The sequence below is a fragment of the Ailuropoda melanoleuca genome, chromosome 7 (genome assembly GCF_002007445.2).
Source record: "Ailuropoda melanoleuca isolate Jingjing chromosome 7, ASM200744v2, whole genome shotgun sequence".
NCBI classification, from domain to species: Eukaryota; Metazoa; Chordata; class Mammalia; order Carnivora; family Ursidae; genus Ailuropoda; species Ailuropoda melanoleuca.
In genome coordinates this window covers 43344738-43371076 of record NC_048224.1, presented here as the reverse complement: position 1 = coordinate 43371076, position 26339 = coordinate 43344738, and the positions used below count along the sequence as shown (strand labels likewise).

Sequence of the window (26339 nt, the reverse complement as noted above, 5' to 3'; positions counted from 1 at the left end):
GTATTAAAGTTAAGATTCTGAAGACATTGTCAGAAGTTTAGAGCTGGATCCTTGGTATTCCTAGAGCCTCCTGTGTGTTTTACTTCATAGCATTTGAACCATAATCGCTGTGATTGTTTGTGTCTTCACCATTAAACGGTTGAGTCCTTTGAAGTTAGCTACTGTGTCTTGTTCATCTCATTTCTTAGCATCTAGACAGCAGATGGTATAGAGTAGGAAGATCAGTGAATGTTTACTGAACTTCACTAAACTTTCAAAAATGTATCTTCTGCGTCCTCATTCTACAGATGGAGAAATTAAGGCTTAAAGAGAGGGGTAACTCAATAATTTAAACTAGGCAAGTTCAAATAGGGAAGTAACCATCGAGTCAGAAATAAATCCTAGTTTATTTTGATTGCTTAACATTTTTGTGGCTGTTCTCTCCTCCTGCCCAGTTTGGTTTGCTAGCTAATTAGCAAGAAGTTGGAAGCATTTCTTTGTTATGAAAACCAATGGTCATGCAAATGTAGTCCTTACCCTTGTTTAAGTACAGGATTTGTTTCTTAAGTCCCTTCACTGACTCCAAAGCCAGGAGTCAACAATGCCTCCAGTGTAAGGTTTTATTTTCCTCTGAGAACACACACACACACACACACTCACAGACATGCACAAACAGCACATCAGCACGTGATTTAAACAGAGCAGCTGAAAAGGATGTTTTGGATGAAATCTTGGCATTTATTGTTCCTGTGTGACCTGGGAAGGTCCAGGGTGCCAGGATTCAGATGGACCTCAGCTCAAGTCACTACTCTTCCATGCTCACTTGTGATGAGCATCGGACATCCATCTCAAAGGGTAATTTAGGATTAAATGGAGGCATAGAATCGTTTCATCACAAAGTTGCTCTCTCACCTTGGACCTGCCCACCAGCCTTTCTGAGCCACTGTATCTGATCTGTCAAATGGATTAGATTAGATGATTTACAGAGTCCCTTGAAGCTAGAACATTCTATGATTCTCCTCCCCTGGGATCTAATTGGATTCGAGATGGGATGTTGCAAGGGCTGGAGACATAAGGAAAGAGTGATCCTGCCCTGACACAATGCTGGCTGCCGCTGCCTAGCCAGGACTCCCTCTTTGATGTCGGCCTTTTATCAGGGTGCGTTTGTGCTCTCTCCAGGCTTTGCCTGGCCATTGCACCAGTCCCCATTCTGTTCCTCATGGTTTGGGACGGAGCCAGTAGATGTGGAGACTCCCAGGCAGGATTTCTTCCCAAGAGCAGCTTGGATGGTGAAACTCACAAACTCCAGAGAGATTTCCTGTTTTGTTTTCCACAAGCTCAAGCAACTATTGATTACAAAACACACACTCACACAAAAACAAAAGCACATACACAAACAAAACAGGATGTTCTCTCTCCTCTCCTTGCTACAGTCAAAGCAGTCTCTTACCATCTGGGTCACTTTCACCCGTGGCCCTGGATTTCACCAATCTAGTATTAAGCCCTTAGTGCTGGCTGGAGATGTTACCGAATCTTAGGCCATGAGCCATTTTGCACGTTAATTTTAGTAAAGGGGAACCTGCAGCTGGAGGGAGAGGAAGGTCCATCAGTCAGCATGACCTCATGCGATCCCATTTAGTTTCTGTCCTCATGAGACCCCACCCCCACCCCCCCACCCGGTGCTGAATAACGGGCATTTGTTTCCAACGTTGGTTCTGACGTGTAGTAGGAATAGTGCTATTACTGTGTGCCAGACTCTGGCCTACGTACTTTATATGCAAACACTGAGAGAGATGTACTTAAAAAAAAAAAAATTCTTGGTCACTTGAAATTTTATTTTAACGAGGCATCCTGTATTTTTATTTGCTGAATCTGGCAACCTTACTTGGGGTCTACTCCACTGCCCCACACGGTTAAATAGAAAAGGCCTGCACTTGTGAGTCACAGAGATCTGGGTTGGGATTCTGCTTCCACTATTTAGATTGCTGTGCAATCCGGGGACTATCGCTTCACTGCTCTCATTCCTAGTTCTTTCACCTGTAAATGAAGATCATAACATCTGTATCTCAGTACCGTTGTGAGAATTACATTTTTTTAATGCCCTTAAAGCACGTACGCTGTGTAATAGGTGCTTCACGAACATTAGCTTTTATTATAATTCTTTTTAAAATTTCTTTAGTCACTACTCTTAATTCAGGAGAAATCAGATCATTTGTTCATTCCCTAGCAGAGAATACGGTCAAGAACATTCAGCAGGAGGATTGGAGCCTCCTCATCAGAGGCACTGGGAGAAATGTGTGGAGACTCGCATGATAGCATTTGTTTTTTCCTCTAAAAAGCTTTATTGTTTCCATTTGGCCCATGGCTTGGGAAAGGGATCTGGGGTGGTTAAAAAGCTGCCTAGTGGCTGCAGGGAGAGGCTTAGGCAAAAGCCTTGTACCAGGGGGATGCCAGGGAGGGTCCTCAAAGGCTGCTGGGCTCCAGAATCTTCTCGTTGTGCTTGAGGGGAAGCCTTTCAAAGAGATACTAGCTCAGCCCAGCTGGGGGAGGTGGGGCAGCCAGCATGACAAGGTGAGTCAGGTGGTCGCCACCTTCTTGATGAGTTTCACCTCCTCACCTAGGCCGTAGTTCCCCAGGAAGTCACAGAGCTGGGGGCCTGCTTGGGCAGAACACAGGGCATGCAGCTCCAAAACGGCCTGGTTCGGGTTCTTCCCCAGAACCACGGTGGCTTCCGTGGCATCCAGAGTTTTACCCCACTCATCTTCGGAAAGCTTTTGAATGTTTTGGAAGAGGGCACGGCTGCCGGGCTGGTTTTGCATCTTCAAGAGACGCTCGGTGCCTTTGCTATCTCCTCAGTCAACTCACAGAAGTGGCCTACGCCTTCCAGAGGCACATTGTTGAGGTGGAAAGAGCAGCCCAGAAGGAGGTACGTGCAGAAGGCCCACAGATGCATGTTGACCAGGGGGTTAATGGCAGCCTTCACGCTGATGGAGTAACTGACGAGTCTAGAAACTCGTTTGACCGGCAATGAGGAGCTAAGCTCAGAATACAGTGTTGACTGGTCCCAGAGACAGAGGGCAGCTGAGCAGATGGTTCTGAAGGTTGTGACTGAAGAGGTTGGAGGGTGGTCAGAGTCTGGAAGGAGGGGTTTCCCTGGGTCTGTTCTGTCCAAACACTACTGAAACAAGGGACAGATCTGCAGGACGGCTGGGTGCATTGCTATAATAGCATTCTTGATACTCACCTCCCGCTAGATCTGTGTTTTGGGGGGCTAAGTTTGTAGACCCAAGACCCTCTTTACACAAACATGTTACACCTCAGTCTTTTGACAATACAGAGTGGGAAATGTGACACCCGGGTAACCAGGTGTCCTTGGTTATGGGCAGTACGAAACTTTCATTTAAAAAGTACACAGAAAGTAACAAACATAAAAGAAAAAAAAAGGGCGTAGTGTCTATTACCTGGTAAAAGGGTAAGAGATCAAATATTCTCTAAAGTCCCTAAATTTAAAACAGAGCTGTCAAACATACCGAATCCTCAGTGCCTTGAAACATCAGTGTAAATGGAGTGACTAAAGCATGAAGCACACCTGAACCTGAGCACGAGTCTAATGATGTTTTTCAGTGTCCATTTATTTATTCAGTAACTATTGACTGGGTATGTATGCCAGGGCCCGTGAGAATACTTGTTGGAATAAGGCATGGCCTGTACCCTTGGTGTAAGCAGAGTCTGTTGAATGAGACAGGCAAGGGAATGGGACAGTAGGTGTGGTCTAGTATGTTATGGTGTCCAGGAGAGGAGCATGATTCAAGGCTTAAGAAGCTCAAGATGTAGGGTTCCCAGAGCAAAGAAATGTTCCACTTAAGAGCAGAAGACTGAATTAGAGTATAAGGAAGGGGTCAGGGAATATTCCAGCAGGGAGAAAAGATTTTTTTTTTTTAATAAAAAGACAGGTATATTGCAATTATATAGAATGTTAATCACCATTTAGAGCAAGGGTCAGCAAACTGTGGACCTAGACCAAACTTAGCCTGCTTCCTGTCTTTGTAAATAAAGTTTTATCAGAACACAATCATGCCCATTCATTTAAAGTATTATCTATGTCGCTTTCATGCAACATAGCCAGAGCTGAGTTAATTGTGGCAGAGACTACCTGGCCACAAAGCCAAAAGTATTTGCTATCTGTCCCTTTACAGAAGCAATTTGTTGTCTCCTAATTTAGAGCACACTTTCCATAAGCAGGAATTTGCTGTTGGTGGGAACATTAGTGTTTGCACGACGGTGGACGATAGCATGCAAGGAAAAATCAGAAGAGTGGTGACCAGTGATACTATGGAAGTGGTCAGGAGCTCGAGTAAGGGCTTTAGACTTTATTCTGAGAGCCATGGGGAGCTTCTGAAGGTGTCTACTCAGGGAGGTGAGGTGGTCAGACTTCTGCAGGAAGCAGCATAGCAACAGGAAGTGGTGACTACCCTTGCTGCAGTAAGCACTGAGCAGTGTATGGAATCGTGGAATCTTGAAGTTGTACACCTGAGAGTACTGTAACACTATTAACTATACTTCAATTAAAAGAAAAAAGGAGTTGGGGGAAGGGTCTGGAGCCACACTGCTTTCATCAGATCCCAGCTGCATCACTTAATGGTTGTGAACCTCAGGCAAGTTACCTCCATGTGCCTCACTTTTCCAATTGGTAGAATGGGAAATGACAATAATAATTATTGGCATCTATTGCATGAGGTGGAGAAGATTAAGTTAATTCAGGTAGAGTGCCAGGCCCCAGAGGAGGTTCTCAGCTGTTGCTGTTACTGCCATCCTGCCTCAATGATCATTCTGGCTGCTGCGGAGAGAATAGCTCAGAATGGGAGAACCTGGTGGTAGAGTGCTAGTGTTTGGGCAAGAGATGGTGCCCTGTGCCTATGTGGATTGCTGTGAAGCTTGGGTCAGCTACTGTTGTGGTCACTGGGGACCTTCACTCTCAATCTCTCCACCATGGTCATCATCATCTCTTCTGCCCTCCTTTATTCCAGGCCTTCAAGAGTGCACTGATGAGCTCCTACTGGTGCTCGGGGAAAGGGGACGTGATCGATGACTGGTGCAGATGCGACCTCAGCGCCTTTGATGCCAGTGGGCTTCCCAACTGCAGCCCCCTCCCGCAGCCAGTGTACGTATGTATGGTCCCTCTTCCTTTGGCCACCTCTTTTCATGGAATCACAGTTCTGTCCCACCAGCCCAGGCCATGGCTTGCTTCTGTTCCCAGAGCATGTCACCACCTCACTGAATTCTCAGGGACTTGCCTCCTTCTTTGAGAAATCAGGGAGTTTTAGCAGAATAGAAACCAGCTTTTTAAAATGATGCCCTGGGTTTATCGTTTCTTCCTCACTCATATGCTCAGGAGAGGTTTGCTGGGCACTGACCACTGCTTCCTCAGTTCCTATGTTGGACATTGGGGCCACTGAGATAAAGAGAGCGTAGAACCTTTTCAAAGAAACGTCATTTCATTCATTCATTCAACAAATAATTTTTGAACACCTGCCATATGTCAGGTGCTGGGGAATTCATCAGTGAACAAGATAGTCTGTGCACTTAGGGAGCTGACCGTTTAGTGAGGGGACAGCTATCAAAGCAAAAACAGGAAATATGATACAGTTAAAAAAGTTAATAAAAATATGAAATAAAAATGAAGAGGTGCTCAGAGAGAGAAGAATGGGGGTTGGTGTGATAGTTGGAGGGGAGGGAGTTAGGGAAGCCTCTTTGAAAGGACCTGAATTAGGGTAGTTTTCTAGATAACAAATGGCAAGAGTCATGGTTCAGGCAAAAGAAAGAGCACATGTGAAAGCCCTGATGTGGGAAATTGACCATTTGAGGATGTTAAAGGAGGTCATCTAGACTGACGGAGCAGGATTCAGAGAGACAGTGCTGTGAGGAGCAAAGGAGAGTGGGGCAGGAGCCAATATAGGGGAAACCAGAGTCCCCTAACACCTGTGTATGTGTGTATTGGGGAGATTACACTGTAAGATGGTTCTCGAAGAGCTACAGTATAGTGCAGTGGAAAGAGAGAAGGAATCTGGGCTGGAGACAAGCAAAGTTATCACCATCATGGTTCTGTCCCCAACTTTCTGGGTGACTTTTTGCAAATAATTTTCCTTTTCTGGGCCTTATGTCCCCATCAGTGAAAATGAGGTGATTGCACTTCCCATCCTCTAAGGACCTTTCCAGTTCTAACCTTCAATCATTTTGCTGTGTCTTACCTTGTAAAAGGATTTTCTGGGACTCCTGCCCTCTCTGAGGGAGTATTGATTTAAGGATATTAAAGAGTTGACTGATCTATTGGATTGGAGAGAATGGCAAGAAGGTTGAGGCTACTCTGTTTGAAGGGGTTGTCAATTTAATTGATGATGAAGCATCATTGAGAAGATTGTTTAGACAAATGGAAAGCGAATCAATTTCCTGTGAGCGTGTATTATATGCTTGGATTAATTTACTGGATCCCACATTGATCCTGAAAGGTAGCTGTTCTTATCCCTATTTTATGGACAAGGAGGTGGAGGCTGAAAGAGATATAAGGAATTGCCAGAGTCCATACAGAGTCTTGTTGGTGGGTTGAAACAGGATTTGAGCCCAGCCTGAATCCTGTGCTTTTAGTCTTGAGACATGCATACTCTTTGGGGGCCCTGACAATACTGCTGGCAAACAACCAAACTTCCCTGTCCCCCTTTCTAGGCTTCGTCTGTCCCCAACAGTGGAGCCCTCCAGCACAGTGGTCTCCTTGGAGTGGGCGGATGTTCAGCCAGCTATCGGGACCAAGGTCTCCGACTATATTCTGCAGCACAAGAAAGTGGATGAATACACAGACACGGACCTCTACACAGGTAAGTAGAGAGCCCATGACTTCCCATTTTGTTGGGATAGTGTGACAGAGGAGAGAAGTGGATTTTCTAACTGCCTTTGGAGACTTATTGTCATCTGACGTGGGAAAGCATTTGAAGTTTCATTGTTTAGGGATTTTCACCTGGTGCCTATGCCTGTGGGTTTTTTTTTTTTTTTCTTTTTTTTCCATATGATTTTCAATAAGGGATGATAGTAAATCATCCAGAACCAGAAAGAATTTCTGGTTCTCTGAGTTCAATCCTCAAAGTCCTGTATCAAATGGTTAGTTTATTCAGAAGAGGATTTAACCTTTTCTGCTTGGAAAGGTGTACAGGTCACATGTTTGAATACCTGAGTCTGAAATCTATTCTCTCTGGGACTGAAATCAAGAAATTCAAGGAATTGCCTTTTCTGGTGAGACATAGTATCTCTAGTGAGATAGTTTTGTATTCAGTGCGGAGGAAGAGGGATTTGGAAAGGATTCAAGCACACAGGAGAAGATAAGAAAAGGGACTCAAGAGTGCTACACTTGGTTGTAGCTCCTGAGTGCTCTCCGTGGGTTCTGAATGTCTGACATAGCCAAGGAGCTGTGTCATCCTGGAGCTGGGCTCTGGGCGGGGGGGGGGCCTGGTGTTGTTCTAAAGCAGGCTGGGAGTCTTGGTCTGTGGTAGTCAGCCTGGCACTGGTACCAAGTGGAGCCTGGGCCACAGGGACGCCCCTGGGCCTGTTGGAACTGGCAGGCACCAGGATGGGTTGGGAGCCCAAGTTCATGGGAGCCTGGTGCCAATGGAAGCTCCTGGGGCCTTGGTACCTCGTGGCCCTAGCCAGGGGCCTGGGGTCCTAAGGGCATGCTGGGATCCACCTACATCCAAGGGGGTTGGCCTGGTGCTGGAACAGGGCAGCCACCTGGTTTGCAGTGAAGTCAGGAACACACTTCTCTCTCCTTCCACAGGGAGGGTTTCTCTCTCTGCCTTAGGGGAGGGTTACGATCGTGGATCGGTCTTTCCTAACCTGCTTAATATAGCTTTTCCTATTTTTGTGATTCACCTGGATGCTGTCATCCCTTACCTAGAAACCTTAGTTCTGTGGAAGTATGTTTCTGCTTGGATAGTTGTTAAAATTGATTTTGGGGGATGAGGGAGCGAAGGAACCAGTGCTGTTGTTTTTCTAACTTCACTCTACAAATGATTACCAGCCTCGTTTTACAGATCAAGTAAGTGAGTCCCAAAGAGGTATGCGACTTTCCCAAAGTCCTACAACCAGTACCTGGTAGAGCCGGGCTTTACAGTTGGGCCTAAATCCCAGCACAGTGCTCACTCTTCATGTAACATCACACTTAATGATGAAAGACTGAATGCTCGTTTGCGGAGAGATTTTTGTTCCATTTTAATTAGAAATGGATGTTGAGTTTTCTGAGTCTATCGAAATGATCATATAATTTATGTTTTTTAGTTTGTCAGTATGATAAATTACATTACATTGATCGATTTTCAAATTATTAAAAAAACCTTACATTTCCAGAGTAAATAAATCCCACATGGTCATGATGCATTGTCTTTTTTTTTTTTTAAATATGTATTGTTGGATTTGCTGTGTTAAAATTCTGTTTAGAATTTTTGCATCTATGTTTGTGAGAGGTTCTGATCTATATTTTTCTTGAAATACTTTCATCTGTTTTTGTTACCAGGGTCAATTCTGGCCACACAAAATAAATTGCAAAATAGTTCCCCCCTTTTCTGTTTTCTAAAAGAGTTTGGGTAGAATTAATATTTCTTCCTTAATTATTTGGTAGAATTCACCAGTAAAATAATCTGGGCTTGGAGCTTTCCCTGTAAGAAGGTTTTAACTATTGTTTAATTGTCTGATTAGATATAGGGTTATTTAAGTTACAGCTTGTATGTTTCAAGGAATTTGCCAACTTCATATAAGTTACAGAATTTACTGGCAAGAAGTGGTTCATAACATTCTATAATTATTCTTTTAATATCTGTGGAAATTATAGTGATATCACCGTCTCATTCTTGGTTTTGGTAACTTACCTTATCTTTGTTTTTGTTTTTTCTGATTGATCTGGCTAGAAGGTAATTTATTTACCTTCTCAAACCAATCAACTTTTGTTTCATCAGTTTTTACTATTGTTTTCTGTTTAACCGAATTCTTTCGGTATCTTTATTTTTCTTTGGCTGACTTTGGAGTTAGTTCCCTTCTCTTTTTTCTGGATTTTTAAAGTAGTAGCTGAGGTAATTGATTTGAGATTTTTTCTTGTAATATAAGTATTCCCCCTAATTACTGCTGTAGTGGCTTACCAATATTTGATAAGTTTTCATTTTCATTCAGATCAAAATATGTTCTAATTTCGTTTTTGTTTTCTCGTTTGGTTTATAGATTCTTCACTGTTACTTATTTAATGTTACTTATTTTCCAAATATTTGGGGATTTTACAGACATCTTTTTGTTTTTGAATTTTAGTTTGATTTCACTGTATCAAAGAACATAATTTTTATGACTTTAATCATTTTAAATCTATTGAGATTGGTTTTATGGCCCCGAATCTGGCCTGTCCATTTAAAAAGAATGTATATTCTTCTCTTCGTGGATGGAATATTAATATAGATGCCAACTAGATCAAATCGGTTAATTATGTTTTTCAAGTCTTCTAAATCCTTTCTGATTTTCTGTTTTGTTGTTGTATCAATACTTGAAAGAGTGGTATTGAAACTCACTCTGACAATAATTGTGGATTTATCTGTTTCTTCCTATAGGTCTTTCAGTTTTTACTCCATGTGTTTTGAAGCTCTGTTATTATGGGCATAAACATTTAGAATCACCAGATCTCCTTGATGAATTGATCCCTTTATTTTTACGAAACTGTTGTCTATATCCTTGTTATATTTTTTGCTCTAAAATCTTTGTTTTCAATATGACTACCCCAGCTGTCTTCTGATTAGTGTCAGATTGCTCTAATGTTTTCCATTCTTTTACTTTTATATTGTGTCTTTATATTTAAAATGTATTTCTTGTATGCAACATATATGTAGGTCTTTTTAATTTTTTTTTTAATCCTGTCTGATATTGTTACATTTAACTTGGAGTATTTGGGCTATTCATATCTAATGTGTTATTTTTGTGGTCAAGTTTATTGTCTTGCTACTTGTTTTCTATTGTCCCATCTTTGTTCTCTTTTTTCCCATCTTTTTTTTTGAATTGGGTATTTTTATGATTCCATTTTATCTCCTTTGTTGACTTATTAACTATATTTTTTTTCTTAGTGGTTGGTTTAGTGTTTACATATGCATATTCAACTTATCACAGTATACCTTTAAAGCTATTATACCGCTTTATAGTGTGGGAACCTTATAATAGTATACTCTTATTTCTCTCCTCCTAGCCTTTACTGTATTGTCATACATTTTTGCATATATATGTTTCATAATTCAATGTTATTATTTTTCCCTAAATAGTAAGTTATATTTTAAAGATTTTTAATTAGAAAAATACTTTTAAGAAAAATAATTTTATATATTTACTCATGTAGTTACCATTTTTGTTGCTCATCATTCCTTCACATACATATTTTCATCTGATTTCATTTTCCTTCCGTCTGAAGGATGTCTTTTTCTATTTCCTATATTTCAGATCTGCTAGTGATTGATTCTTTCAGCTTTTGCTTTTAGAAGTTATTGCTGGGTACAGAATTCTAGATTGACAGATTTTTCTTTTAGTAATTTAAAAGCGTCGCTCCTTTGTCTTGCTTGCATAGTTTGCATTGAGAAATCTGCTTGTACTCCTCTCTTTGTTCCTGTTTACATACATACCACTTTTGTCCTTTGGCTCCTTATAAGTTCTTCTCTTTAATACCAGTTTTAAGCAATTGTATTATTTTCTTATTCTTGAGGTTCATTGAGTTTCTTGGATGTGTGGCTTTATAGTTCTATCATATTTGGAAATTTGGGGGCCATTATTTAAAAAAAAGTACATACATATATATATTGTTTTCTTTCTGACCATCTTTCTTCTTTAGTGATTCCAGTTACATGTATTTTTGGCCATGTGAAGTGATTCTCTTTTTATTTTTAAAAATTATTCTTTCTTTGCTTCATTTTGGATAGTTGCTAGCACTATGTCTTCAATACCTTCTGCAAAGTCTAACCTGTTGTTAACCCCATCTGGTGAATTTTTCAGCTCAGACATTATAATTTTCATCTTGAGAAGTTCAATTTGGGTCTTATTAATATATCACATACTTTAACATTTTTGACATATGGACTAGAGTTAGAAGCATTTTAATGTCTTTATATGCTAATTCTAACGTCTGGGTCAGTTTAAATGGATTGGTTTCTCTCCTCGTTATGGGTTGCATTTTCCTGCTTCTTTGTATGCCAGGTAATTTTTGTCTGAATGCCAGACATTTTGATTTTTTTCCTTGTTGGGTGATGGATATTTTTGTATTCCTATAAATATTTTTGAACTCTGTTCTGGGACACAGTTAAGTTACTTGGAAATAGTTTTATTCTTTTGGGTCTCCCTTTTAAGATTTGTTAGGTAGAGCCAGAGCAGTGTTTAGTCTAGGGATAATTATTTCCTACTACTGAGGCAAGACCCTTCTATGTGCTCCACACAATGGCCTGTGAATTATGAGATTTTCCAGTATGGCTGGTAGGAACAGGCACTATTTTTGGCCCCTATATGAGCACTTGGCACCATTCCATCTAGTCCTCTTGCAGTAGTAGTTTCCTCGCATACATTCATCAGTCTGTACTGTGTTGAATATTGAAACAGGACCCTCCACAGATCTCTTCAGTTTTCTCTCCGTGTTTCTCTCTCCCCTTCATTCCTCTCTCCCTGTAGTCATTGTGGTTTCTCCGGACTGAGAACTCTTTTATCTTCTTAGTGTAGGGAATTTATATGAGTAAATATATAATATCTCTCTCTCTGCACAGTGACCTGGAAACCCTTTAAAGCCAATAATCTGGGGAAATTTTAGGGCTCACATAATTTGTTTTCCATCCGAGTTCCAGTTTGAACATTTTTTCTTTTTTTAATGCTCTTCTCTCTTCCTTTTTAAATTTCTTTGTTTCAGGCAGTTGGAGAGATTAATCTAGTCCCTGTTTCTCCATCTAATCCAGATATGGAAATCCAAGATTGTTCCTTTTAGTTATCCAAGAACCAGAGCTCTGATTCAAGAGTTCCTTTTTTTTTTTCTTTAATGGAGATGAAACTTACTTATTTTTAGGTAATGGACTGGGGTCACCCCATACAGATATCACCCCTTCATCCCTTCTTCTTCTTCTTCTGCCTTCAGAAGTTTGAAGGTGATGACATAGCTACCTCCATCTTTACAGATTCCTATAATCCTTTCTTGTGTGACTTGACTTTCATTGTCTCCACTGGTCAATTCTTGAATTTTTTAGTGGGTGGTTACTACAAAGAAAGAAGACAATGACTTGTGTCTTTATGATTTGCAATCCTCCTGCAAGGCCTGACATACTTAGATTTTTTTCAATGTTCAATGAATTGAATTGTCTGTGGGTAGATATCGATATCTACATTTGCATATATAGATATATAGATATAGTTATCTTAAATTTTCAACTCTGACATTAGCTCTTTGAGTGTTGTGTGACCTTACAGGGTCTTACGTAGCCCTACAGATGAGCTGAATATATAATAAGCCTTCTAAAAGGCTTATTGATCTTTTGAGGCATGATGATCAGCTGATGCTATGGATGATTGGGAGTGGCTATCTGAAGCAAAAACCTCATTTTTTCTTCTTCTTCTTTTTTTTTTTTCCTTTATGCCATCTTTACCATGTCTCAGCCATCTAGAAAGTTCACTCAGCCCAAAATTTAAGTATTTCAGCTCAGGGGCGCCTGAGTGGCTCAGTTGGTTAGGTGCCTGACTCTTGATTTCAGCTCAGATAGTGATCTCGGGGTCATGGGATCAAGCCATGGGATCGATAGGCTCCACACTCAGCAGGAGTCTGCTTGAGACTCTCTCCTTCTCCCTCTGCCCCTCCCCCTGCTCTCTCTCTCTCTCTCTCTCTTTTTCTCACTAAAACAAGTAAATAGATATAAGCCTAATGAAGAAGTATGGGCTTTGGAAAACTTGACTTCTGCTTTCAATTTCCACCACTCTGCACTGAGAAATCTAGGGCCAGTCATAATCTTTTCGAGGTCTCAGTTTCCTTATCCATAGAATGGGAAAAATAACACTCACTTAACAAGTTGCCTTGAGGGTCAAATGTAGCACAGTTCTTGGGAAAGAGTAGGTACTAATAAATTTTAGTTTCTTCTCATTTCCATGAATTAAAAAAAATGAAAGGAAAAATTAAATGTTAGGGAGAAAACAAAGTAAGGTTTAAGACTTGTTTTGGATGGAGAGTTAGGATTACTCACACATTTGGCCAGGTGAGGCCAGAATAGGGAAATGTGGGTTTTCTCCTTTGGTCTCTGGATTTTTGCCAATAGCTGAGTCCAGTGCTGGAATTGTTTATTTATTTGCAAGCTCACAAGTGTGTGTGCACAGATATACATGCATACATACTCTTTCTCTCTCTTTCTCACTATCTCTCTCTCTCCCCCCCACACACACAAACACACACACACACACAAACACGCACACTTTATTGCTGCCATCTGTTCAACATCCTTTTGAACTAGCTGTTGAAACGCTCACTCTCCCTCTCTGTCTCCTTCCCCTGCCTCCCACCCTGGGTTTGGCGCTCTGTTTGTTTCTTTCAGAAAAGCCATTGCTCTGTCGGTTCTGGGACTCTATTGGGAAAGCCAAACATAAGTAGCCTCCTGTTCCAGTTGTTTTGAGCAGAAATGGGGCTTGTTTTGGGGGGTGACTAAATTCCCCACACGCTAATCTGTCATCAATATTAAAAACAGACGTCTGGTTCTCCCGTGTGGCCTCATCAGAGCAATTGGCGTGGGTTTCAGCCTTTTGGGCAGGGGTAAAGGCAGGAGGGTGGGAATATGAAGTGGGGGCCGAGGCACAGCACATTTAATAAAGTCAAATCCCTTGATTGACTTATGGAGGAACTGGCTGGGGAGGGGTGGGGACTTGCCTGGAGGTCACACATAGGATGAGTTAGTGGTAGAGTTGGAGATAGAATGGGGACTCTGGTTTCTCTATCTGCTTTCCCTGCCAAATCCAGTCATCTTCCCCCCAGTCTATATTATCTCTAGTATGCTATGCTCTTGTTGAGAATAAACCTAACCAAGAGGCAGAGGGAAACTAGGGCATGTACGGCATCTGTGTGCCTGGGCATGATGAAGTAACTAGCCACCTGATGGCAGCTGGAGGGCTCTGACCTTCTAGGAAATGTAGCCCCTCAGATTCCTCACTTCTTGGCTACTTTCATATATGTTGGCTTCCGTAAACCCCAGAAGTTCAGAGTAAAAGGACCACAGGCATTGAGTCCAACTTCCTCATTGTAAGGATCAGAAGAGTGAAGAGAGGAAGCGGAAGGATCTCACTCACTGTTATAATCTCCCATCACACTCCCCTGCATTTTCTTTGCTAATCTGCTGGATTTCTTTGGTTTTTTTTTTTTTGGATGTTTTAAAACATCCAAGACTTGGGGCGCCTGGGTGGCACAGCGGTTAAGCGTCTGCCTTCGGCTCAGGGCGTGATCCCGGCATTATGGGATCGAGCCCCACATCAGGCTCTTCTGCTATGAGCCTGCTTCTTCCTCTCCCGCCCCCCCTGCTTGTGTTCCCTCTCTCGCTGGCTGTCTCTATCTTTGTCAAATAAACAAATNTTGGATGTTTTAAAACATCCAAGACTTATCTCTCTTACCATGGGCTTTCCAACTTCAACTGATTTGGTTCAGGGTTATAAGCCCTGAGNTTGTCAAATAAACAAATAAAAATCTTTAAAAAAAAAAAAAATCCAAGACTTATCTCTCTTACCATGGGCTTTCCAACTTCAACTGATTTGGTTCAGGGTTATAAGCCCTGAGGGCTTTGTTGGCCCCCACAGAGGCAGCAGGCCCTCTCCACCATCGCCCCAACCTCCTCACTGAAGGCAGCAACATCTGGAGCTGGTCAGTGCCCCCTTTCTGTCCTGGCATCTGGGAGCCTGCTGGGCTGCTCCCCAGCTGATCAATACCCCTTCTGCCAGCTCTCAGCTTTTGTCCTCCTTTCACTGTCCTTCCCTGACTCTCTCTCTCTCCTTCTTTTCCTCCCTCTGTGTGTCTCTTCTCTTGATATCTTTCTCTGTCTCTTGCTTTGTCTTTTTTACTTCATGTCATCTTCTATGACTCACCCCATCTTTTCTTGTGTTTGTCTCTCTGAACTGACTTAGGTATGAGCTGCTTCTCTAGATTCATCTAGATCTGGGGCAAGGATGATATCCAGAATGGTAAGAAGACACCTCTGTCTACCCCAACCCCATTCTGTACCCTCTTCCTCCCTGTTTCCATTAAATCTAATCTACAAATGAAAGACACCCCCACCCACACACACCTCATCCCATCTTAGACCTTAGAGTAAAGACCTTCTCAGGTGAAGGTGAGCAGTTATGAAGGTGGATTTAGGTGGGGGAATTACTGAAGGCAAGGAACACCATGGCCCTAATTTCCCCAGGAACTGAGAGGACAGTGAGGGCAGCAGTGGTGATGGAACTGTTGATAAAATACTGTGGAAATTATTTATAGCTCCTCAAGCAGTGCGAGCCACAGCTCAGCCATACCCTTTGTCTGAGAAGCTGGAGGGGCCCTCACCCGTCTGCCTTCTGCCTGCCCCGGACCAGCTCGAGGGAGGTGATGTCATTGGAGACTGGGCCTCACTCCCTCAGCTACAGTGGAGGAGGGGGGATGAAGGAAATATGTTTTACAGGGTGAGGTACAAACCAACATGACTGCAAACATCTGGAACTGATATTAGGTCCTCAGAAAATGTTTCTGTCACTCCAGCTGCTCTTCGGATGAGAGGTTCTAAAGTCAAGCACCTCCAAAAGGAAAAGGTACTTGGATGGTCTTCATTCTCTCCATTCCTGTATGCCACCCAGCCTGCTTTCTGTATCAGAGTTTTTTACAGTTCATAAAGCACATTCGTTCATCCCATTAGTGTATATGGAGCTCTTACTATGGTCTGGGTACTGCATAACATGCTGGGCATGGAAGAGTAATAAGACAGCCATGATTCCTGTCCTTAGGGATCCTTTATTCAATTCGGGGAGAGAGAGAATATAGCAAGAAATTACCCTCCAGCATACTAGGTGTTGAGATCATTCAGACGCTCTAAGAGCACAGAATAGGGGATTCAGACTCAGTCTAGTGGTATCAGTAAAGGCTACCTAGAGGAAGTGAGGCAACTGTTTGAGATTCTGGTCCCAATTATTAATTACACTGATCCACCCCTCTTACTCAAGACTATTGACACCCCATGTGGAGCTCACCCTCTGACTGCAAAGACTGCTCTTCAGGTCTCGCTTCTTCCCTGCAGCATGTATATACAAACAACTAGAGAAAAGCACACAGTTGAGAACATTTGACACCAATGTATCATCCATCACCAATATCAACTGGACTCTTCATGCTACCAGGCAATCCTACGAGGCTTCTCCTGTCAGTTTACTTTCTTCTTCATCGTCTTTCAACTTATGACACCCTGTCCTTCCCCCTCACCCCTCAGCAGATGACCTTGTTCCCTCATTCACACAGAAAACCGTATAGGGAGTAGTTCAGTTTCCCTCTATAACAGTTTTAAATCTGTATGCTTCTTTCTGCATACTCTTCCACTTGCCTCATGATACAGTGTAGAGGTGCTCTTTTCCTCTCTAGAATTAGTTCTTTTATTCACATTGCATCTCATGCCTTCCTAAATTCTTAGGAAACTTTACATATTAATTGCCTCCCTATATTTTATATCTCTAGTCTCTCCTCCTTCAGTAGATTATTTTTACCATAATTTAAATATGCTCATAGGTTTTTCCTCTTAAGGAAACAAAATGTTCTATCTTCCACTATCAATATGTCTCTCTCCTCTTCTTAATAAACACACTTTTGAAAGTAGAGTCTATAGTGGTTGAGCCCAGTTTTGACTTTCTACTCCTTCCTCACCTCACTTCACTTCACTCTCTGTCCTGCTACCATTAATTTACTGACACATTTTTCTCTGCAAAGGTCTGTTACTCCCATGTCATTAAATCCAAGGACTTCATTTTGTGTGTGTGTGTGCGTGTGTGTGTGTGTGAGAGAGAGAGAAAGTTACTTGATATCTTCAATCATTCTCTGGGGTTGACCATCTCTTCTGAAACCTTTGCTTTTCTTGCTTTCTTTGATCCTACGCTCCTGGTTTTCTACTAGCCTCTCTGACTCCAACTCAGCCTCCCTTGCTGGGTCCTCCAGTGTTCTTTAAATCTTATAGTCCTTAGACCTTGGTCTTCTATCTTCTTCATCTTTTTTTTTTAGCTTTGCTCTTTTATTTTTTAAATATTTTTTATTATATTATGTTAGTCACCATACAGTACATCCCTGGTTTCTGATGCAAGGTTCAATGATTCATTAGTTGTGTATAACACCCAGTGCACCATGCAATACATGCCCTCCTTTCTACCCATCACCAGTATATCACATTCCCCCACCCCCCCTCCCCTCTGAAGCCCTCAGTTCTCTGCTTGACTTATTTCACTTAGCATTATCTCCTCCAGTGCCGTCCATGTTGCAGCAAATGTTGAGAATTCGTTCTTTCTGATAGCTGAGTAATATTCCATCGTATATATGGACCACAGCTTCTTAGTCCAGTCATCTGTTGAAGGGCATCTCGGTTCCTTCCACGATTTAGCTATTGTGGACAATGCTGCTATGAACATTGGGGTGCATATGGCCCTTCTCTTCACTACGTCTGTATCTTTGGGGTAAATACCCAGTAGTGCAATGGCTGGGTCATAGGGTAGTTCAATTTTTAACTTTTTAAGGGACCTCCACACTGTTTTCCAGAGTGGCTGTACCAACTTGCATTCCCACCAACAATGTAGGAGGGATCCCCTTTCTCCACATCCTCTCCAACAATTGTTGTTTCTTGCCTTGTCTATCTTTGCCATTCTAACTGGCGTAAGGTGGTATCTCAGTGTGGTTTTGATTTGAATTTCCCTGATGGCTAATGATTTTGAACATTTTTTCATGTGTCTGTTAGCCATTTGTATGTCTTCATTGGAAAAGTGTCTGTTCATATCTTCTGCCCATTTTATGATTTGTTTATTTGTTTCTCGTGTATTGAGTTTGAGAAGTTCTTTGTAGATCTTGGATACCAGTCCTTTATCTGTGGNGGTCCTTTATCTGTAGCATCATTTACAAATATCTTCTCCCATTCCGTGGGCTGCCTCTTAGTTTTTTTGTTTTGTTTTGTTTTGTTTTGTTTTTTTACTGTTTACTTGGCTGTGCAGAAGCTTTTTATCTTGATGAAGTCCCACAAGTTCATTTTATCTTTTGTTTCTCTTGCCTTTGGAGATGTGTCATGAAAAAGGTTGCTTTGGCCGATGTCGTAGAGGTTGCTGCCTATGTTCTCCTCTAGAATTTTGATGGATTCCTGTCTCACATCGAGGTCTTTCATCCATTTGGAGTTTATCTTTGTGTATGGTGTGAGAGAGTGGTCAAGGTCTTCTATCTTCTTAATTTAAACTCTCTCTAGGCTACCACATCCACTCCCATAGTTAAAATCAGTACATTCACTGCTCTTATGTTTGCATTTCTACCTCGTACTTCTGAGCTCTCTACCCATATCCAGCATGTGCAGTTTGATGTCTCACAAACAATTCAAACTCAACACATCCAAAACTGAACTTGTTACCATCTCCCCACAGATGTGCTCCTGCCCACGTGTTCATTTACTCTCTGTAACTGGTACCACTATAAATTGAGTTCCTTGAAGCAAAACTCCAAGGTTAAACTCTTTTCTCTTGTTCATCCTCATATTCAGTTCATAACCAAGTTATTTTGCTTTGATTTCCATTTTTTTCTCCCAGCTTTATTGAGGTATAATTGATATATAACGTTATCTCTTGTTGTATTCCTTTCTTTCATAGTGCCTATTCTAAGCCACCATCATCTCTTCCTTTATCCATCTACCTTCTAATTAGTTTTCGTATTAGCCACTTTTTATCCCTTGCAGTTCTCAATTCTAAAGCCAGAACTATCCTTCAAAATACAACTTTTGAGTTGTATAGCCAGTACCTCTCACAGTACCTGGCTTACCTTGGATGCTCAATTAATATTTGATGAATAGATATCTGATTTATAATATTACTCTCCTGACTTAAACCTTTTAAGAGCTTTCCATAACTCTTCTAACTGAACGGAAAAAAAAAAAAAAGGACGTGGCCTACAAGGTTATGAATAATTGTTCTTGCCTGCTTCTCTAGTCTTCTATCTATTCTTGATATCACCAATTTTCTTTCCCACTGGGGTCTATACACTCAAGTCTCAGCTTAAATGTCACTTATCTAAATTCTTAGATTGTATTTGACCCTCTCATTGATTATGTGAACTTTTAGCATTTAATACGCCCTTGGTAGCACTTATTACAATTATAATGAATGCATTTTGATTGAGGGGATGGGCTTAGCATTCACCTTTCTCACTAGAATATTAGCTCTTCCAAAGTAGAATTATGTTCCTCTTTTCCCTCGCTCCATCGCCAGTTCCTAGTAAAATGTCAGGCATCTAGTAGGCACCTAAAGGACCTGAAGTGTGAGCAGGAAAGAGTGAGATGAAGTGAAGGTTGAGGGGAGGATGAGTGGGGAGAATATTCCAGGTAGAGGGAAAAGCATGTGCAGCAGCCTTAAGGAATAAAAGGGTAGTATGGCTGGAGTTTAAATTTCGAGTAGAACTAGAAGAGACTACAGAAGCGATGAGATTAAGGTGAGTTGTTTAAGACGTGCTAAAGAATGTATGTTTTATTACCCTGGCTGCCCTATGGAAGATGAATTGAAGCATCTTTAAATCTAGTGTCTTCATTTTATCCACAAATTAATCCTACCAAGTAGGAGGGAATTGAATTGAATATCAGGCTTGTGAAGTTGGTAGTTGAGAGTCCAACTTCTAAGAAGAGTGGGGTCATGAATTTTGGTCTCCTTATTGTTTAATCTACATTTCTTTCCATTTCTCACTGCCTGCGTGATACCAGTCAGAGGCAAGAAGCCAGGGTAGCTGAGTTCTCCTTGGGGAGTCTGGGGTCAAGTGAACCCAAGCCCTTGATCTCATCTTACATGACTCCAGGGATATACCCCAAATCTTTCCCTTGGGAGGCGTAATAGGATGACTCAGAGAAAGGAAGGTCAATGGCTGGAAGTTTATGAAGACTGGGGATGGAATTGGTGGACTAATCCAAGCCTTGAGACTTCTAAGGGCACATGGCGTAAGACTGAGGACTTCATCTCGGCTGCCTCAATCCTATGCTACATTCCTAGTGCCAGAACTGTAAATTATGCAGTTATCAGAAGTCATGAAGCAAGGCAGTCAAACCACAAGTGAAGAAGTAGAAAGGTATCCAATACAAAGAGAGCCAAAGCAAGAATGAAGCAAGTGGAGTAGGATTTTTTAAGCACCTTTTCTATACCAGGAACTTTGTAGGCATTGTAGAAAGTGCAAAGCTAATTAAAGGGAAGAGGAGAGAACCAGCATTGATGGAGCATTTATACACCAAGGACTCATGTATGATATCTAACCATCAGAATTGTTCTGAAAAGTAGTTATTATCTTTATAGCACAGATAGGAAAATCAAGCTTGGGTGGGGGCAGAACCACTTGCCTAATAACATATAGTTATTAAGTGAGAGTTAGGATTTCAATCTAATTCTTTTTCACTCAGTAGTCCATGTTCTTTCTCTCTACTCCTGATAGCTTCCAAGGAATCCCTGGATGGAGAAGGATTATTATTATTATTATTATTATTATTATTATTATCATTACTATTACTATTATTATTTTAATGAAAGAAAGGAAAGGTGTATATAATGAAAAAGAAATAAAAATTTTTGATCACGGATTGGAGGAGGACTGAGCATTATTTTCAAGGCAGGAGTCATAGTACAACGTAAGCCCTGAGCTACTTGATCATATCCTGGGCCAGGGCCTACAGGTCGCCCTGTTTTATGCACTGGGTACAGATGTGCTGCCATCATGCACATGACGAGTCACAGTTTAGAAAGATCAGATCTGACTATTCGGCAGCAGCTGAACCTCTCAGGGGAGCTTTGGGCCTGTAGCACAAGGAGACAAGCGGTATTGAAACTGAGATCCGGTGAATATACTCAACTGGCTGAACGTCAAGTGACAGAGCCAACTCACATGTCAGTGAGATGGAATTCTCCTAACGTGTCTCACCTAGAATTAGCCATGTGGACACCCACCTTGATGATTATGTTCATAAGTGAGGCTTTTCTCTACATGCTAAGCTGATACTAGTGGCTCATATTTTTAACATTTATTTCTATCTCGCTAATAATTATGGGTTATCTGTATCCCATAGTTGGTTCCAGGCACTGGGGAAATGCTAGAGACAGTGAGTTGCGTTACCTAACTGTAATTCAGAACAGAGGAAACGTATTCATCCTGTTTTGTGTTTTCTTTTGTTTTTCATTTTGATTAACATAAAAACAGAGCCTGAACAAGGATTGGGAGCAGGTAATTTCCTTGATAGCTATGCACAGGAAGCACTTCCGATGGAGCTTGGACAGGGCCACCGGAAGGAGAGGAAGCCAGTACAGGGGTGTGTTCACAGGTTATTAATGAGGTAATATGGGCTCTAGTTCCACTGGCACCTCCTGAGGAGGAAACGAATGCCTCCCGGAATTGCTGCCAGAATTAAGAACGCAAAGCAGGAGTATGTCTACTCTGGCTCCCTACCTGTGTCGTTTGAAGATTTCCGTTTGTTACGTTTCTGGGTGGCAGTTGCCCATGTGAGCCAATGTCTGTTTCCTCAGGTAAGGGCTCAGGGCAGGAAGCAGAAAGGCACGCCTGATGTGTGTTCGAGAGGGGGCAACACAGGGTGAGTCTGCGCTCACACTGGAACTGTCTATTGCATTGAGGCTGAAATCAGAGACTAGGGATGTGTGATGACCCACAAAGAGTTCTCTTCCATACTCATTCAGAAGATATGTATATTGGTCAACTACATATCCCAATCATATTGCTGTGTAAGCAAGTACTATACATTCTTTCTTGGAGTGCTCCATCTGGGGAGAGAGATGAAAAATGAGCAACTACGAGATAATATGGTAAAAATGAAATATGACTAAACAGTGACAAAAACTTACAATGGAAGAAAGATTAGTTTGGGTTGGGGAACTGGTGATCAAGAAAGCCGTCTTGAAAATCGTGGCCATTGACCTCAGCCTGGAAGGATGAGAAGAGTTCCAGTAGTAGAAATGAGTAGGAGGAAATTCAGATGAGGAAAGAGAGGTAACAAAGACATGAAGATAAAAAAGAAAGGTGCTTTAAGGAACATGAGAACATGTCAGAGACTGAAGTTTGTGGTCAAGTGAATGAGTGCCTTAAAGGCCAGGCTGATAATTTGGACTCTCTTCTCTGGACAGTAGAGAGTGATGGAGGGTACTTACTGGTCTAAATTGTGAACGAAATACACCTTCTCACTGACAGTTAAGAATGTCTAGATGCAGGTGAGGTCTCATGGGTGGTTGTATTTTAGAGTGGGCCCCGCCAGTCTTGGTTTACATAAGGTGTTGGCAGCAGAACTGAGGCTCTAATTTGGACAACTGGGATGAAGGTAAAGATATAAAGCAGGTTAGTTCCCTCCAGACATTCTCTGCCTTTGACGTCCACCTGGAGAATGGCATTAGCATTCTATTCCACCAACCAGGACAGTTTGATAATTTTTATTAATGTGTGGCCCAGTGAGTTTCCTCAGCCTTCATCCATCAAACACTGCATCATGCCTTCAACAGCAGCCCACACCCAGTGCCTCGGAAGCCCATACATCATACCTCGAGTCAGGGAAGCAGACTCCCTTTTATCTTTCTTGCAAAAGCACAGATGTTTGGAATGCCAGTAAATGCACCCAGCCTTCTCTGGGGTTCAAGCACAGCTTCTCCCTAGATGACCTCTTTGGAATTCTCATTCCCAGTGCATTCTGGGCAGACAAGCTTTTCTTTTGTTCCTTTAGCTCTGTCTCTGCCTCACTCTTCCAACCCATGTGTCATGGGCAACACATTTATGTGGCCACATCTGCCTTGTCCCAGCTGCCTGAGGCTGTTTGCAAGGCAGATATTAATCAGCATCTGAACAATTTTATACCTCACTATCCTGATGCATGGCTTATTTTTAGACTTCACTCATATCTCCCCTTTATCAGCTGAAGAAAGAAAGGAACCTTATAAGGGGCTGGGTTGCAGGAGAAATGATCTGACACTAAGTCCCTGTGTGATCTTGGGACTCTCCTCTGTGGGCCTCATTTTCCTGGCCTCTAAAATGAAGTGGTTGAAACTGATCACCTCTGAGGCTTTTCTATCTTTAAGGTTTTATGATTTCATGCCTCTAAGGTATGAAATGTATATACTGTCCTTTCTTCTTTTATTCACTTTTGGCAGAGTACCTTTGTTTGTTTTTTGAAATTTCTATGGAAGTGTACCATTAATGCACAAAAATGTACTGATCATAAGTGTATATCTTGATGAATTTTTGTAAAGCGAACACAGTCCTGTAACCAGTACCCACATCAAGAAACAGGACATTGCTAGCCTCCCAGAAGTCCACCTGTGTTTCCATTCAGGCAATTAGCCCTTCCTCAAGGGGAAATCTCTATTCTGACTTTTATTGTATTTGTCCACAGACTAATTTTGCCTTTTCTCAAGCTATATATAAAACATGCAAATACATTCTGTTGTGTCTGGGTTCTTTTGCTCATATCATGGGATTCATTCATACTGTTAGGGAGAGTTGTAGTTTATTACCATTTCTCTTCTTAAGGGAAGCTGCCATTTTAAAAGCTGGCCGTTGGTTTTGTATGTATAGACTGTAAGTTATGTTGGAGCTGAGCTTTTCTGTCTGAGAAAGCTCTTGTAAATGGTGTCTCTTAAATATATGAGGGTAAGTCCGGTTGTGATTACTCCAGGGGAAGGATTTAATGGGGACATTGCGTGGCCTGAAAAAGGCTACGCTCTCAGTGACATTGCATATGTAGCACTCAAGAGGAGCAACTTTGAAAATTTGATTTTTAAATTGAGTTGCTGCTGGAAACTAGTGGAAGATCCTGACCACCTTCCCTTGTGAAGTATAGAACCTACAGGGTGAGGTAAGATGGGCTCAGCACGTCAGGGAGCTCTGTGTGAGGGAAGACAAATCTGGTGTGTCAGGCTCAAAGTCACAGTGTGCACAGCCACGTTGGCCCAGTAGGCATGACCTGAGAATGAGAAATGAAACATAGTCTAAAGAGTTGTAGACTTGGGAGCTTACACCCAGACCTCTTGTGGCTGAGGAGTGTGATGGTCCTCCTGGGAGAACCACTGTGGCCTGTGTCAGACAACTTGTCTAATGCCCTCTCCTCAGCATGGCCTGGCATAGAGACTTACTGAACTCCTGTTTTCCAAAGGAGCATCCCGTGGCAGTGCCAGGAATTACAGGCAAAGAAGGAAAGGGGCCCCCTGGGGACCTGATGTTATTCTCCCTTCTCTCTCCACAATTCTTTTACAATCCAGAGGCAGAGAGGATGGACTCAAGGAGACGATAGATTTCACAGCAATGTGTGCATGTGGGTGTAAGACAGCAGTTATTCCAAACATTGAAAGAAGTGTTTGCAGTCCAAGTTGAGGAAGTGGTCTACAGGTCATTGATTCATTGATTCATTCATTCATTCATTCATTCGGCTGTTGTTTGAGTTTCTTTTAACTGTCTCTTCAGTATGCCTGGCACTTCTAATAGTACTTATCTGTTCCTTCAGTGTTCTTTTATTTCCCCTATCTTCCTTAATGTAACTAGTTAGGTTGACCTATGGTTAGAAGTCTCCTTGTAGCTGCATTACTTTCAATATGGCTAATGATGAAAAATTTAGTGGGGAGAGCTATCTTCCTGAGACCTATTAAGCACTGAACAGATATTTGCTAATTACCAGGATAATTTTTTATCACTGTAGAAGTATATGTTCTACCACAGTCACCCGCCCAAATCAATTCTCTATACCTCAGTTTTCTTACTGAAAGAAAAAGAAAAAATTGCTGTACTAGTTCATTTATAAGTTCCCTTATAGGTCTGTGTTTCCTAGACCCCAGAGGAATAATCTCTTTCCCTTTATTTTGCCTCAGGGTCTATGACATGGATTAGCCACCCATGTAAAATGGACAGTCTAGCCATTTTTCAAAAACATTGAGGTATGAACAATGTACTTAAGATCCATGAATTTTATTGTATGTAAATTATATTCCTCAATTTAAAAAAATCAGTGTGAGAGGTCAGAGAGGGCTTTATAGCATCCCTTGGCATCATAATATTCATTAGTAATAATGCAGCAGGAAGTGTATCATCCATTTTATTGATGAAGACACTCATATTCTGAGATGCTAAGTAACCTATCCATGGTCAAACAGTGTCCAGTTTTAACCATTGTTGTTCCAAAGCCTACTGCAATTATAACTAGCTCTACCTTTTCCATGAATTCTTTTCTCATTCTTACCCCAGGACCCATTGCTGCCCTAGGTTCTGAGATGTCTTTGCCCCAGCAACCCTGGCATAGGCCCCATCTCGTCTGTTGCTACCGCCCCCACTGTCTGTACTCAGTGAATAAACAGACTTTTGATTCCTGAGGCTGTCAATTGGCCCTATTTTATAAGTCCTAAATTTGCTGCTAAAGTGTTTTACAAGATACAACCAAACAAAAGCAAGCCTTTGAACAGAAGGTCACAGTTTTGGAAGGGCCTTTTTGGGTTTTAACACTAATGCTGGGCATTAAATTCATCTTAAGCAGAGATAAATTTTCCCTCTGGATTTGAGGGGTGGGTTTTCAATGACCAGTGTCATTTGGGATCCTGGAAAGCAGAGGGTGGATATTTTTGGCATGGTTTCTGCCCAGTGCCTCATTCTTCAGTTGACTCAGGTTTCTGGGTGGAGTTTTAGTTTTGTAGTAAGACTCTGGACCTAGGACAACAGTCTGGCCAGTTTCCCCTCAGGTCACTCTAAATGACAAGAAAAAATACTGGTAACATTTTCACAGGGCACAGATGGAAATGGGACCTTCCAATTCTTGTGTACATAGATGTACAATCACTTTCAGACTGGAAGAATGAAAGGGAGATGCTGGAATGTTTGTCTAAAAGGGCCTGGACATAGTCATGAGTGTCTCCTGCCTTTGGGTAATGCTTTATTCTTATAAAAACCTTCCATACACTGCCTCATCAATTGTTCAAAGCAGTTCTCTGATGTAGAGTATTGTTGAACTCATTTTTTAAATATGAAAATGGGACTCAGAGAGGGAGGGTGATTTGACCAAGGACACATAACTAGTAAGAGGTGCAGGAGTGCTAAGGACTCCTGCTCT

The 26339-nt window shown here is 41.7% G+C and overlaps 1 protein-coding gene across 1 annotated transcript in view; it reads left to right on the top strand.

Moving 5' to 3' along the window:
• The window catches only part of ASTN2 (astrotactin 2), an 877356-nt gene that overhangs the window by 715018 nt on the left and 135999 nt on the right, over positions 1 to 26339 (top strand). The window contains exons 17-18 of the mRNA XM_034664390.1: positions 5007 to 5140; positions 6700 to 6848. Coding sequence (XP_034520281.1) covers positions 5007 to 5140; positions 6700 to 6848 — 283 coding nt within the window. The remainder of the gene's footprint in view (positions 1 to 5006; positions 5141 to 6699; positions 6849 to 26339) is intronic.